Source organism: Aquila chrysaetos, chromosome 16 (assembly GCF_900496995.4).
Source record: "Aquila chrysaetos chrysaetos chromosome 16, bAquChr1.4, whole genome shotgun sequence".
Lineage (NCBI taxonomy): Eukaryota > Metazoa > Chordata > Aves > Accipitriformes > Accipitridae > Aquila > Aquila chrysaetos.
The window spans coordinates 29,987,028-30,002,336 of record NC_044019.1 but is presented as its reverse complement, the minus strand read 5'-3'; the positions used below and the strand labels follow the sequence as shown (position 1 = coordinate 30,002,336).

At 46.7% G+C, this 15,309-nt stretch overlaps 1 protein-coding gene across 5 annotated transcripts in view; it reads left to right on the top strand.

Annotated features, from left to right (window-relative positions):
* MRPL21 (mitochondrial ribosomal protein L21) overlaps window positions 1-6,650 on the top strand; it is a 32,879-nt gene extending 26,229 nt beyond the window's left edge. For 4 of the 5 annotated variants that reach the window (XM_030038162.2, XM_030038163.2, XM_041128973.1 and 1 more), the window contains 3 exons: window positions 639-691; window positions 5,709-5,812; window positions 6,505-6,650. In XM_030038162.2, the coding sequence (XP_029894022.1) occupies window positions 639-691; window positions 5,709-5,812; window positions 6,505-6,569 (222 nt within the window). In that variant the 3' untranslated portion in view covers window positions 6,570-6,650. Of the gene's footprint in view, window positions 1-638; window positions 916-5,708; window positions 5,813-6,504 lie in introns of all 5 variants that reach the window. The other variant, XR_005934069.1, reaches the window with a different exon arrangement.
* Window positions 6,651-15,309: the final 8,659 nt, after the last annotated feature.

Here is a 15,309-nt window from a genome sequence, read left to right as displayed (position 1 = left end):
GCTGCCATACAATTAGTGTGGGGAAGGACACAGTCTGTAAGAAATGCTACCTCTTCTCACGATATCCTTTCTATTATCCTGCCTGGTCCTTCAGATAGGCAGGTGGTTGAAATGCCCTGAAACAAAAGGGCTAGTCCCTGGGGTGGTGAATCCCCCCCAGATGTTAATTTCTTTATTGCCCATCTTGAGGCCTCATGGAGGAGAACGAGGATAGTGTTCCTCTACTGGGATACGTAGCAATTGCTATAAAAATCCAATGATTTTAGGAGCTGCCATTCATTCACATCCCACACAAGGCATATTATTATTCTTCCCTGTATTGCTTTTCATATCTTTTACAACTGTTGGTGAGCCAGAACAGAAAGGTTCAGGGTGTTCTGATCGATGTGAAAGATGCTTCTAAAGTATGTTTTAGTAAGATAAGGTCTCCTGGAAGGCTGTTTAACGAATCTGTTTCTTGCCTGTTAGCTGCCTTTCCCCACCATCCCTCTCTGGTAACAGTGTCAGGTTTGACATGTGCGAAGGCCTATTTTTAAGCAGTGTGACTCCTTTATTGTGACTGTAGAATTTGGAAGATATTGTTTGCATTTCTACTGGGACAATGAACCAGTGATATATGCCTGATTTGTTTTCCATAGGTTTTGCTGGTTGGTGCTGACGACTTCACGCTTATTGGAAGGCCACTCCTCGGGTAAGATGTCTTATAGAAGAATTATCTTCAAGACAATTCTTAATTGTAGCTTCAGGGCTCCTACAGTCTCTGAAACTGAAGAGAAACCTGGATTTATCAGCACTAGCTTTTTTCCCCAGCCCTGTGGCTTTTGAAAGGATCACCAATAAAACAAGCTCATCAGCCTCTGCTGGCTCTAACCATTGCCACAGTGCCAGGATAGAGCAGCAGTACCCATTTCTAAGGTAACTGTAGGATATTCACTTCTCTCGGGTTGGATCTTTTTCTCATGGTATAAGCCTTGTACAAACTAGCAGTAAATCTTGCTCTTCAACATCTTTATTCCCTTACCCTAATTTTGGTGATAGTCTTCTTGAAATAACCCAGAAATCCTTTCCCATCCCTTAATCCCTTAATTTGACTTGGGTTTTTTAACCCGTTTCGTTTTGCCCTTGTCTTAACCCAGCAGGCCTTAATCTTAATTTTAGAGTTCCTAATTTTCCCTTCCTCCTAGTCACATATTCCAGCAATCACAGAACTGGGGAGAAGGAGTTTACCCCCTTGGCACCGTCTCCATCCCAATCCTGTAGGACTTGCTATACAAACTGGCAGAACACCTGGTTCTTCAGCCTTTTCTTTACCAAAAGGAAGTGGTGTGTGGACCAGGTGTTATTGCTCAGCTCTTAGCACTAGCCAGAAGCAAAGTCATGAACTGTTATTTTCCCCAGGACAAGAGGTTTTAGTGGTAAAATGCAAGTCAAGATAAGGTGGGTTGGAAGTGCTCAAAGTATCTGGAAGCCCTGGCTGTGGTCTGGTTGCAGGCTAAACCATGTGTTTAGGTCTTAGCTTGAACTGCAGCAACTTTGGCAGAGGATGGTCAGATAAGAAGGAACTTGTACATGTGAGAATTATTTCTTGGTGGCTTGTAGATTCAGGTTAGAAATACCACATGGTTTCAGATTGGTTTCACTTCTGAGTGGTTTCTGTGGTACCAGGGGGCTGTTGGTATTTAAGAGTTACTTGTAACGTGTTTGTGCAGTTGATGACATGACTTCAGTTGCACTGGTGGTAACTGCCTCAGGTTCCCTGTGTTAGACAGGATTTTGAGGGCTGCCAGTCCTTTTAACAGTACTGCAAATAGATCTGGAATAGCAGATCATCAGGAGTCTTTGAATTATTGCTAGATAGTGCACTTGTGGAAGATTTTAGGAAGGGGAATCTCATCATTAAGACTAGAAATACCATCTTGCAGAAGTTCAAATAAGAGCCCAAGTTCTGCAGACAGGGCCATGTCAGTCAGTTTAGGAGCACCATCCTTCACCTGGTTCTCTTCACCAGTGGCCCTGGGGTGGTTCTTTGCAGCTCTCAGTTTGCATGCTGGACTTGGCATGTGGCCCGAGCCCCAGGAGCTCTGGGACAGGAAGAAATACAGCTGTTGGGTTCCTACCAGGTGCTCTAAGTGTGTGGAAAGTGTTGTCAGTTGCTTGAAGCAGACCAAACCGCATCTGCCGATCTTAGCCTGAACTCCAGTAACTTTGGCAGAGGAAGATCAGTGGGAGGAGGAGGCTGACCAGGCAGAATGAAAGGCTGGTGGGGAAGTGCCATCCTCCCTCTGAGCTGTAGGGGAAACCTCCAAGTCCCCCACTCTCCCTTATGGGCTGAGGAAAGGAAAGCAGAACCCAGCGTGTCATGAGCAACATGCAGTTCTTTCACATAGTTCCCAGTTGTGCCTAAACCACAAACATTTTGGAGGGGAGATAAGAGGTTGGATGCAAACAAAGGCGGTTTTGTTTTTCTGTTGTTTTAAAAATAAACACATCAGTGAATGCTTGCACCAGTATCTGCGTAAGAGTTCATTACAGCTGCACTCCCTGTTCAAACTTGGAGGCGGGTAGGAACTTGTCCTGTTTTGGACAGATGGTCATGTTTTAATTTTCTGTAGCAGTCAGATACCTCCCAAGATGACAGTCCTCTAAAGCCTTAAAAAACAACAATGCAACAAAACATATCTGCGTGGCAGAGGCTATTCTGGGAACTTCTAGCTGGCTTCTGCTCTGGAATCTGTTGGGTTTTGTGTTTGTTCAAGTAACTTGCTGTCTGGTCGATTGGCACAAGGGTATCAAGCAGTATGCAGTTGTACTTTATTTAGCTGTATAATGCAGAAATTGTTGTGTGCTTTTAAAGCTGTGATTAGAAGTGAGCATAACCTTGGGCAGGTTTGCATTTCAGGCCGTCAGTTGAGTGCCCTCAGCTGTTTTAGACCTAAGTGAAATGAATGGTGCCTCTATGAGAAAGTTTAGCTTATTTCTAGACAAAATACAGCTGTTGGGAATGTTTTCCTCTAGATGAACCTTTCTCTTTCTCCTGCTACCTGCCCATTTTTGCAGTGGCTTCAGTGGAAATGACAAGGGCCCTTGGACCTGTTCTTTTCCCAGACAGCCAGGCTGGGATTCAGTTACCTTCTGGAGGGAGCGAGTGAGCTTGTCAGTTGAAATTATTACCTCTAAGAGTTATGATCCTTTGGGGTTGTAGCTTGTCTGGATCTTTTTCACTGCTTAATGACAATAGCTTTCAGCGCAACTTAGATCTATGAGATTTCAGTGTGAATTTTTCTCGCCTCCTGCAAAAATCCGATAGATGTGCTTTGTCATGAACCATTTTGCTGCTGAAAGCAGCAGGCCTGACTGTGTCAGACTCTGGGAAATGTGTGACCCTCTTTTTATTTTTATGGACATTCCAGTCATACCTAAAACATTCGATAAAGATTTTTTTTTTTTCTTGGGCTCTATTTTGCTGAGAACTTTTCTGTTCATATGCACTTCACCAGCAAGTTGGTTTTTGCTGTGCTTCAGCCTTTCAGCCAGCAGCTCCTAGTGCTTTGTCCAACAAAGACGGACTCACCAGGGCCTGTTTGCAACTTTGACTTGCAGAGTGAAGCCACGCTTGGATACTCAGCTGTCTCAACAATACCCTTAAAAATTTGCCTGAAACCATGTCAACATCTATGAGCAATTGGGGGGGGGGGGGGAGCGGAACGGACACGACACTTGCCTACACATCTGTGTGTCAATGTTTCTCCCTTTGGCTGGGTGCTACCCCAGGCCTAGGACAGCTAGTGCTGTCCAGTGGTGAGAGCTGTATCAGGGATAGCTTGGCTGTGCTACTGCAAACCCTGGCTCTCCTGAGAGCAGCACAGAGATTTCAGTGACCAGGTCACTTTATCTGGCCTGGCCGCTTTCCAGTTTTCCCATGTGATCATCATTAGTGAGTTTCTTGCATGCCTTTACAGTCCAAGCCTGTGAGAATTCAGTGGGAGTTTAGCTTTCCCTTTGCCTTCAGCAGGCAGGAATTAGACCCAGAAAGTATAGCTCCCTAATTATAGTGGTAAAACATGGCCAGCCCCTGGAGTGCAGTTTATTTTTTGGTTTCTTTCCTAGCGTTGCAAAGCTTGCTGTGTATTTCAGTAGTGCAGTTGGGTCCTATCACTGGGCTGAATCTGGATAACATCCTTTAGCTGCGATGTCAGGGTCACCCAGTGGTCTCTTGAAATCTATATTATCTTATGTCTATTTTCTACTGAGCTAGTCACTAAATGCAGGTATATCAGTTTTCTCCTCTGTCTGTCCTTCCCTCTTCCCTCAAGGATTCAATCTCTGATATTTATTACACCCCAGAGGGTAAATGTTAAGAGAGATGGTAAATGTCTCAAAGCCTTTGGCCTCCTAGTGACCTTGCTGGAACAGTTAGGCTAGATGGGCTTCCCCCCCTCTACCCCCCTTAAGTGCAGACAGAGTCATTTGTCAGGAAAATGTTCTTTAAATGTCTTCTGGCGGCAAAGTGAGCATGCTAATGAGTTTTTAATGGTATTCTGCAGTGATGCTGCATGAAAGAGCATCTCTTCCTCCTCCATTGTGGCTGTTGATTAAAACCACGCTTTCCAAAGCTTTAGTCTGGCTCTTGTCTGGAGGCAGTTCTCTTCCCAGAGAGGAGTTGTTGTGCAGACGGGTAGCTGGTCCTCCAGCGTGTGCTTCAGACCACCTTGTTTTCCAGCTCTGGTGTTTTTCGGATAGCAGCCAGAAATCCCAGCACTCTCTTTCTAACTTCAGTGGGACTTCCTCTCTCGGAGCTCTGCAGAATCCCTGAGTGGGCAGGAGGTGTGTTTGTGTGTGTCGGTAAGGCAATGTGGAGGGATGAATTACTTTGTGATTTTACTCACCTGTGAAGGAAGTATGGGCCATATTCTTCTCTTCATCTCCATCCTTAGGGAGGGGGGATGTTTTATTGCTGAGAATTTCCATATGTAGAAAGTGAGTTCTAGAAATAATTTGAGTCTTCAAGTGGTCTCACCGCTCAGCCTGAACTCCCCCAGCTGTGGGGCAGGGAGCAGTATGTGAAATCCTCAGTAAGTCCCCGTCTTCTCTTCCAATTTGGGGTAAACAAGCAGGACAGACCAAGAGTAGGAGGCAGAAACGAGGCATGTGGGAGGAGAAGTGACTTACTCCAGCAGCCAATTAGCTGTGCTTCCTGCTGGAAACAGTGGGCCACATCTTTTTCCCTGAGCCTTTGTCAGGACTTCATCAGGTGAGCAAGGTGAGAAGACTTTCTTGAGCTGACTGTGATGCTTTGTAGAAGGAGGAAGGACTTCAGTGTTGACCAGCATAGCACAGGAGAAGTGGCCATGGGTGGGTTTAACCTGTACCATAAGCAAAGTAGGACACATGAGATCATGTAGATGTGCCAGGGGAATCTTACTGTAATCCTACAGGTTCCTGCAGGTTTGTCTTACTACTGTCTCCATAGCTGTTTCTGAACTTACCCTCACATGGCAGAGAGGCACTGCCCTGCAAACTATCACATCAGCACCTTGAGGCTTTTACGTTTGCACCGTGAAGCCAACAACCTGACAGATTTCCCTCCTTCTATGGTGACTTTGTAGTTCCTGTGGTATCTGTGTGTCGTTTTTCTGCAGAAACCTGCTCACCGATAGGAGGAGAATGTAAATAATTAAACAGTGATACTTTTAAAATTTATTTTTAAGGAAAGATCTTGTCCGTGTGGAGGCTACTGTGATTGAAAAGACGGAGTCATGGCCAAAAATTAACATGCGCTTTTGGAAGAGGCACAACTATCAAAGGAAGAAAAGTAAGATGCAAAGAATACAGAGCTTTCTTCCCTGCTGTTCTGTTGTTAGATCTGGGAGGGGGAGGTATCATGACACAAGGGCAGCGCCTGGGGGAGGACACTCATTCACCATATCCCCAGGACCCCTCATGGCACAGCACCTCTTTCCCAGCCCGCTGCCCCAGGTGTGCCCACTGTATTTAGAGCGCAGTGACTTAATATTCCCTTGGTCCAGCACCCTCTGTTAGATAGCCTTGCAAAAGACCTTGCTGAAAAAAAAAATCCTGGGCAGAAAAGCAACCTTGTTCTCTTTCCAAAGCCTTAAATACTAGATACGTAATCACAGATATTAGCAAGCCTTAACAGTATCCTGTGGCAGGCTTTTGGATTACCAAACGACTGCCCCTTCTCAGATATGACTGAGGGACAGAAAAAGTATGACCTTTTTTTTTATGGAACGGATGCTAAAACCTTGACCGCCCTGACACAGTCCCATGGGAGCTCTGCCTAGACCTCTTGTTCATGCCGTACCAATGGTATGCAGCTGTCCTGCCAACGTGGCAGCATCTGCCAGCACACCCCCTCCTAGAAACTGTCACGCCTTGGCATTCCGTAGACTAATGTAGCTAAGCCAGCAGGAGCCTTCCGAAAGGTACGCAACAGTTCTGTGCTGTCAGCTGATCTTTTTTTTTTCTCTTTTCATTCTTTTTCAGTCATTGTGAACCCACAGACCGTCCTTCGGATAAATACCATAGAAATTTTCCCCTGTTTGTCATGATTGATTGCTCGGGTGTTGTGTGGCTTAGGTTTATTATTGCTTTAGGCAATTATGGAAATAAAACTGCCTTGTCATTGGAAAGTTCTGGACTTCTTGCTGTTGTTGGAAATGGAAATCTATATGTACTTTCTTTTTAAAAAAAAAAAAAAAAAAACCAAAATGAAATATTTTTTTAAACTATTATTTCAGCCTTGGTGTTTATTTGTCAAGAGTCTTAACCCAGGATCCATTGCTAGCTGTCAAGCTGTTTCATGCCAACTGGGTCTACCTTTGCCTGCACATCTTTATGTACTTTAGGAATTCAGGCTCCCAGCTGTGTCATAAAATACCTTGGGCTTCACTGGTTGTGGAATAAAAGGGCCATCTGCCTCCCCAGTCCCAGAGGTGAGGCTCTGAGCCTGGAAGGCAGAATCTATGTGTATAATTAGTCAATTTAAAGAGCCTGTTGCTGTGCTTAGTTATTTGTGTAGGAAGTTTCCCTATCCTGGGACTGTGAGTGCACTTAAGGCTAGCAGAGAGGCAGGCATGTTTGGGTGAGCTGATTTGCCCTCTGGAAACACTCATTGCTCTTCACAGACTGCAGTTACATTGCTGTAAATAGGTGAGGTGTTTTCAAAAAGTGCTAAGTGTAATTTTGCCCCCTGCCCCTTTTCCTGTCCTGACAAAAGCCCTGCTGCTCTGTTGATATAATTCCTGGCACTGTATGGCTTCAGGGAATATCCTGGGGTACAGTGTGGCCCACAGCAAACATGAGACTGAAGACAGCAGTGAAACAAGATGACTGCAGGATCCCAAATCTACTCCCAGATCATGCTGAGTGGTGAAAATCCTTCTCAAAGATTAGCAACGGGAGATGCAGCTGAGAAATAACCCTCTTAAAGGTGAGCCAAAGAGTCTGTTGCATAGCAATAAATTGTCTGTGTGTGTAATACCATCAAAATAACAGATACTAGTGGCTCAGGAGTGACTTCATGCCTATTTCACAGACTTGGTGCTTGACCTGTTGAGTATATTTTCATGTCTGGATCTCAGTACTTTCTCTCCACTTTGCCTGCAAGTTGAGCACTGTCACTTACCAAGCAGCATGTACAAGGCCAGAATCAGCAGGCTTATTCAGCCAAGGTTTGCATGTGTTTCTGGACTGTAATAACAACCAGGAGGAGTTTCCTACAGCTTTCAGCAGGCTCTCAGGGTAGCTATCAGATTCCCTACAGCTACCATGAGAAGTGATAAGTGGGCCCTGCTCACCTTATCACTTCTGTAGGGAATACCTTGCTTCAAATGAGTTGGGAGGCAAATCTGCATATGAGTGTCCTTATGCACCCCCACTGTGACTCCTTCATAGGACCAAGGTTGCCCACAACCCTGTACTGAAGGAAATGCTAGTTTTGAAGATAACTATATCTGGGTCTTGTCCTGTCTTTCAAATCTCACAGGTCTGTATAAACCTTCAGGAGATCACTTTAGGTGCTGTAAATGGCAAGCTTGATGGCTCAGGCTGCATTTCGTCTTGCCTGACTTCAGCTAGAGAAGGATCCAGGCATGCTTGGGTTAAGCTAGTTCTCTAGTTGCTGGAGTGAGATGGTCATCTGCAGAGGCTGACTCATCTCTTCCCCTTTAGGATCGTCTGGCACGAACAGCCCTTGGGAGATGCTGTTCCTTCTCTACTGACTGTACAAGGAGGCTGGACACCTAGATTTTAAACAGCTAACGGTAATACGAAGGCAGGGACCTTTCTCCGACCAGCTTTGATCATTGCATCCTTGTTTCCAAGCTCTTACAAATGGAAGGCAGTGGGGGGACCTCTCGTCCAAAAATCATCTCCCACTTCCTTCCCCCTCTCCCAAAGGTGGCTACAGTTCTGTGCTGGGACCACAGATCCCAGCAGTAGCAGTGAGTGGAAATATTTTGCAGGCTGGCATGAAGACTATCGCAGTGACTGCCTACCAGTTACAGATTGCTCACAGTCCACAGCAGAAGCAGCATTGCCAGCTGAAGCAATTTTACTGGAAACCTCACAGTCCCTCTGCGTTTCTTAAGGCATGTGAGTGCTGGGGCTAAGAAACAGCATGCATGTCTTGGATTTAAGAGGATTTTCTGTCCTTCCCGGTTATGGAGGAAGACTTGAAAATAACAAGAGTGACTTCAAGGCTCAGAAATATGGAAGGAAGAGCCCAGTGTTGATTCAAAAGAAAAAGCAAATGTCTTAAGTTCATCTGTAAAACTGGTCCCCCCCAAAAAAGCCCTTGGGAAATGTAATTCTAATCCAAGTGAGATACTTTGTGAAATTAGGGTGGCTTCACAGCGGTTTTGGGTGAGAAAAGGGAAATTTGGGCAGCAAGGGAAAATTCAACCAATATCAGGAAGTCCTGGGTTTTGTTTTGAAAATTTTATAATATAAAATCAGAGCAAAATATTCAGGTGTTATTGAAATAATGCATTCAGACTGAGGACTATTTTTGACATTTTCTTCAGCGGAATTTAAAGAAAAAGCTTTTTGCTGTTCCAGGTGGAAGCAGAAATCCCCATTTCTTCTCTGGAGTGAAGTTGCAAGTCTCCATTTGGCTTCACCTGTTGGGGGGTGGCCACTTGTGATCCTCTTTCTAGCTGCTAAATGTCATTTGCCACGCTTAAATAGTTTAAGAGCAGAAATTTCTCCACAAAGCAGGCTTCCCTTCCCCCCCCCCGCCAAGCACTGATTCATGGTGGAAATTTATCTGTTAGGACAAAACATCTTGTTGGACAGCACGTCAGATCAGGGTGGAATTTGAGAGATGCTTTGCCCAGAGTCTCTAAAGATTAGACATCCACATGGGTTAGACGAGAACCAGACCTGAGCTCCTGCCATCCAGCACCTCTAAAGCAAAACTGTGGCATTTGTCCCCCATAATCTCCCCTCGGTGCTGTTTGACTTTGTGTAAATAAGGATTTGCTGCCCAGAGGGAGGCTCGAGAGCCGGAGTGGAGGGCATCCGTCTGCTCTGAGTCAGACCAGAATTCCAGTGCGTGCTCCCTGCCCGCTGGCCACAAAGCCGCTGGCTGTTCTGGTTTCTCTCTCGTGCTTTCGAAGAATGTCGGTAGGACTCTGCTTCATTCCCCGGCAGAAGGACAACAGGCTTTGCAACACTGACATTTTTCCACAATAAGGAAGCGTTGTTTTCTCGCCAGCCAGGCTGCCGAGAGGTTTGTTCGGAAAGACTTGTCAGGAGGTGCCTTTGCTTCTCTGCCAGCTCCGCTTTGGCATTGCATCGCTCTCACGTCCCCCCGTTTTGAGCATGAACGGATTCCTGGCTCTGCGGCTCTCTGGATCCCAGACGGGCAGTGCAGTCCCCCCAGGACACCCCTCGCTCCCCCTTTCTGTTACCACTCTGGAAGAGCGAAGGGAGATGTATAGCCAAGCCCTAATTAAGAGTGCACCGTGGCAGCAAACGGTACGTGCTGTTGCACAAGAGATCAATGAACTGCTGGCCTGGCTGAATGTCAGCCCAGCCGTGACCTCATCCTTTGCCCTTTTAAGAGCAAGGGACTGTAGCACCTTAATTCATTTGCGGCTGGTTTTTGTTTTTTTTTCCTCCACCTCAGATACAGATGCTTTCAGGAGTTGGTTTAGAGCGAGGTTTCAATCATTTAAAAGGCTAATGCTGTTCTTCTAAACCCTCCAACAGGATTTGAGGTGCTTGGATTTGGGTTTCGCATCCTGACAACAATAAGATCATCATCGTGATTGAAGGGGAAACGGCCCATGCTGGTCATCCTACAGGATAGCTTTCTGCAGCCTATCTCCAGAGCTCTGTCTGGATGAGTTTTAAATTACCTACCTGATGGCGTTCCTCTTCCTTCTCTTGGCGAGTTGTTCTGTGTTCTAAAATAAGCTTCACAAGCAATGCCATTTCTCACAGCGTGAAGGCTTCCCGTTGTGAGGATCCATTATTTGTGCAGCCTAATGAAGTGAGATAGACGTGGTAAGCGTCAGCATCCTTTCTTCCCAACGGCCAGCTTCTGCGGAAAAACGAAAGTGCATGAAACTCTCTCTTTGGGACCCAAGGGCCAGCAAAGGGATTTAGCAACTTGGTTATGATATTTGGATCTGCTTAACATTCATACGCTCTACTATGTCATGAGCTGCAGGCGTTTATCCAGTTGAAGTGGCAAAGCAGCTTGACAAGTTCTTAGGACATGTTGTTCGGGCCTCCGGGGTGGAAGGGAAATGCTGTTAATATGCCCCTTTGGTGTGTTTTTTTCCCCTGTCAGCTTTGCAAAGGCGCCTTTGAACTCTTATGTGGAGCCAGATTTATTTTCTCAGCATGATCTAGCCACGTTTTGGCTGTGTGTCGAAATACGCTTTAGAAATCAGCAACGGACAGAATGTAACACCAGGAAACTGCGTTGGTTTGATTTCTCTTGCACTAGAGGTTTTCTTGTCTCTTGTGACCAAAAAAATAGTCCCCTCATTAAGAAGAGAAAGGGAATGCTTCACCACCGGGTCCCGTCTGATACAAAGCCCTTATGGAGAAGGCAGACAGTGGCCAGCAAGCCTGGGCGTGAGCAAGCACTGGCGCTAGGTGCCTTTCATCTATTTTCTCTCTCCCTATTTATAGAACACGGGAGAAGCTATTGGGATCCGTGTTCCTGCTCCTGCCGTGTCTCTGCCTGGCTGCTATTGCAGCATTCGCACGGCTGAAGCAAAGTCAGGATTTGATTTCACTAGGAACAGAGTGAGCCTGCAAAGCCGCTGAGAAAGGAGAGGGCCCTGAAGTCTGAGAGCACTTTTTAATTGCATGCTGGCTTTGCTATAGCAACCAAAAATATGTTTATTGACAGGGCGGTGTGGCTTCAGTTATATTCTTGGAGAGCATTCCCTGACGGCCCCGTCCGACGTTAACTCTCAAGAGGCATGCTAGCAGTGAAGCTTGCCACATGCGGTATTGTCTCGATAGGAACAATGTACAGTCATTCATGAGTGACAATTAAATGTGATAGTGAGTTGGAAACGTGGGGTTTGAGTCCTTCAAGTGGATGCTCAGGAGGTGAGCTAAACGTTGTGGGACCAAAACTTTGAAATACCTTGGTCATTTTTGAAAACAGCGTGCAGACTCCAAAGTCAGCTTGAAAGTGAGTTGGTTTCTGCATAGATCTTCTAGCATCCCACACCTTCAGATCATCTAATGGAGAGACAAGGGACCAGGTTTGCTTTTATCTTCCTTTCCTAAATAAAAACAAACATACCACTTCTCTCTCTTTCAGAAGCAGCACAGTTCAATTTTTTGGGGGAGGTCTCAAAATAGCCAATGACCTGGCAGGAACTTAGTTTGGACCGTGGTATGGGACTCCCATGATCCGAGGCTACAGCATGAGGTGATTTGGTTCTTTGTCTGCTTTAGGACAACTTCTTATTTCTGCTGGATTTTTGTTTGCAGGGACATGATTCATGGGTTCCTTTGGCCTCTTTCCTGGTGCAGACTCTACATCCTTAAAAAACAGCAAGTATGGAATAGCCTGACCACAAATATTTCAACAGAAAACAATATCTACTCCACCTACTTTCATCTGGCTCCGCCGCAGGTGCTTTGTTATGCTGGAGGTGGCTTATTCAGCGATTGCAGATGATAAAGTTGTGTTTCCATTGTCATCCAGCTGAAAGGTCCCCAGCAAACGTGGGACCGTGTAGGCACCGGTGCTGAATGCACGTGTTGGAAGACACGTGGCTTCCCACCACGCCAAGGAGATCTGTGTGTGAGGTGAGTAGGAGTTTTCTCCGGGTAGTCCCCAGATGTGCTGTCAGGGATATAAACCCACCAGCTCCGGGGCCCAAGCCAACCTTTTCCTAAAGAAGTCAAGGATATATTTTTCTGCATCGTCTCTGAAGCAGTTGGATTGGAGGGTCACAGCAGTCCAATCCAGCCTGGTCATGGGAGATGGCTTTGAAGGGTGTAGAGCTGTTTTCTCTCTGAGCGGTGCTTTCAGCTCCTCATCTTAGCAGGAGGGTCTGCAGCAGTATGTGGTTATCTAGTGATCCCCAAGGCCAGCACTTCACCGGGCTGGAGGTGAGCATAAGACTGTGAATTGCAGCACTCTTAGGTTTGTTGCCTTAAATCAAGGGTGAAAAAGAAACAAATCTACACAAGTTTCTGGTCTAAGTCAGTCTACTCCTATCTCTGTTTTTGAGGTAAGTGAAACAACACAGTGTTTTGGAGGGAGAGAAGGAAGTTGGATGCAAGCTGGCCAGAGATGTTTCTCCTTCAAAGCTCTGCTGTGGACTACCTAAGCATACCATCACTCTGCACTTGGCTGGATTTAAACGCTTACCACCAAAAAGAGTTTTGGGTGGACTCTGCTGAATGCTTGTATTCTGTCCTGAAGGCTAAAGAAGTATAGGAGATCATCTTAATGGAAATAACCACCTCTCCCACGCCTCCTCTGTGGGCTCTGCTGCAAGAACAGCACTCTGTGTTTCAATAACACTTGTACGTTGCAGAGCTGGTTTGGTGAGAGCTGCCCTTGGGTGTGCAGGCAAGTGTCTAGGTATGCCGTTGTGTTCTCCAGCAAGAGCCTTTAGAGGTTTAGAGAAGGAGGTCAGTGAGGGTCTAAGGACAAAAGATCGATTGTCGCCTAGGGCTCTGTTTCTTGAGCTTGATGGACTTTGTGTAAGGTCACCCCAGAGCTGAAAGATGCCTTTCTCCAGGCTGAGAGCATCTACCATGAATCTCCTGTATGGTTTCTTCTGTGTAGGATAAGGTTGAGCCATCCCTCCCTTCAGTCCACTTCTGTGAAACCTTCTTGGGCTATATAATGTCTTTGAAATGCTTAACTGTGCCGCGGCTGGTCAAAAATAACCAAAGAGGGGACCGGGATGGGCAAAGGAGGATGCTCACTCACTCACTGCTGAGACCAGTCTAAAAGGCCTGTTGAAAGAGTTGCAAAGTCCAGCCTGGGATCTCCTCCCTTGCTAGACTTCATAGCAGGGCCGTGTAGATTTTCCTGAGGGTAGATCTTCTGTCTTTTTCCTTGGCGCTGGAAGAAAAAGACAAGACAGCATCATTTTTTCTGCCATTGCGGGGAGGCCTCTCAGTGGAACAGCTCTGCAAGGGGGAGGTTTGGGGTTTTTTTGATGTTCTGAATATATGCAACTAGGAGCAACTGTGGACTGTGAGGCATGTGCATCCCTCTCCCTCCCAATGGAGATGCGTGTGGGGAACTGACGGGCTACCGTGGTGAGACGGCAGGTGCAGGTGTTCAGTTCTGCAGAATAACAGGGGAGGTGAAGTGGTTTTCCCAAGGTGATACTGGAAGTCTGTGGCAGGGCTGGCAGATGAATGCAGCTACGCTGATGCTGTGCTTCAATTTTATAGTCCATTCTTGTCTGCTTCTTCCCACATCCCTGCAAATCCATGCCCTTTTAATGCAATCAGAATTAAGGCAGGTAGAGAGAGGTAAGTTGGGACTGCTCGGCTTCCAGCATGGCACAACAAGGTTGCGGTGCCAATTGCTTTACCAAGAGGTGAGGGCAGCACGCTCCTGCTGCAAGGGACTCTCGCGCAAGAAGAATCTGAACAGCCCTTGGGAGCAGTGGAAAGTTATTCTGGATTCCTCCAGCCAGGAGCCTGCCAGCTGGTTCCTGCCTTCCAAAGTGCAAGGGTTGATTTTCCATTAAATTTGACCGTTTTTTGTCACAAAACTTGCAGGAAAAGAATTTTCTCTGCGGCTTCTCCCTCGCTGTCAGATTTGGCTGAAATTGGGCAATGTATTCAGAAATGGTATTGATGAGGGACAGGCAAGACAGAGAACTTGATTGCAGACATCTCATTTCCTTAGAAATCTGGCTAAAAATAGGAAAGGAACATAACAGAGGCTGCTTTTTCTTGACAGCCCCCCCCCCCCCCCCCCCCTTCCCCAGCTGGGAATTCAGCTTTTGTCCTGAAATCTGAGGTTTATTGCTCTTGCTGTTGTCTTCTGGGCTCCAGATGTAGTCAAGCTGTGAACGTGTCTCTCATCAGCTTTGGAGAAGCGGTGCAGGAACACAGTTGTTGCGAGCGGCTGATGCACAGAAAGACACACACAGGGAAGAACACACCAGCTTGCGATGGCAAGATGAATTTCTGGGTGAGGTCTGCTTGCCCTCCAAGGAGAGCCCTCCCAGGACAGTCCCTGTTTTATCCAGGGTCCCTCTCTTCAGCCAGACTTTGTCTCGGCAGCATTAACAGCTACGCCTCTCCCGTTGGCAGCAGCAATACTTTCGATAACCCTTCTCCCCATTCGAGGTGAGACACCCACTTAGGTGCTGGTTGTGTACTAATATCTTCTGTAGGCATCAGTGATGTTTACTTTCAACACATGATGCTGTCTATAAATATCGGGCGGGTTTCGTGTTACCTTGAGCACCATCCAAGGCGGCGGGGATGGTCTGTGCTCTGCTGCAAGCAGAGTCACCCGAGATGGTCAGGCAAAGAGATCCCCGTGCCAGAGAAATGACTAAAGCCTCGGAAAAGAGACCAAATCCCTAGCGCAGGCATTTGACTGCTCCGCACCCTTGGTCAGGTCCCTTCTGCTGGAGTTTGCAGTGCTGGTGTCGTCCGTGCATCTGTGCTGCACGGGCAAGCTGCGTCCTGGAGTTTGCTGAAGACAGCCGAGATGTTGCAGGTCCTTCCCCTTCTTCCCAGCACTCCGTGCACCCACAACACCCATCCATGCCTGCTCCGGCTGCTGCTCTGAGCAGTTACACATTACCTATGCCCACACTTGTA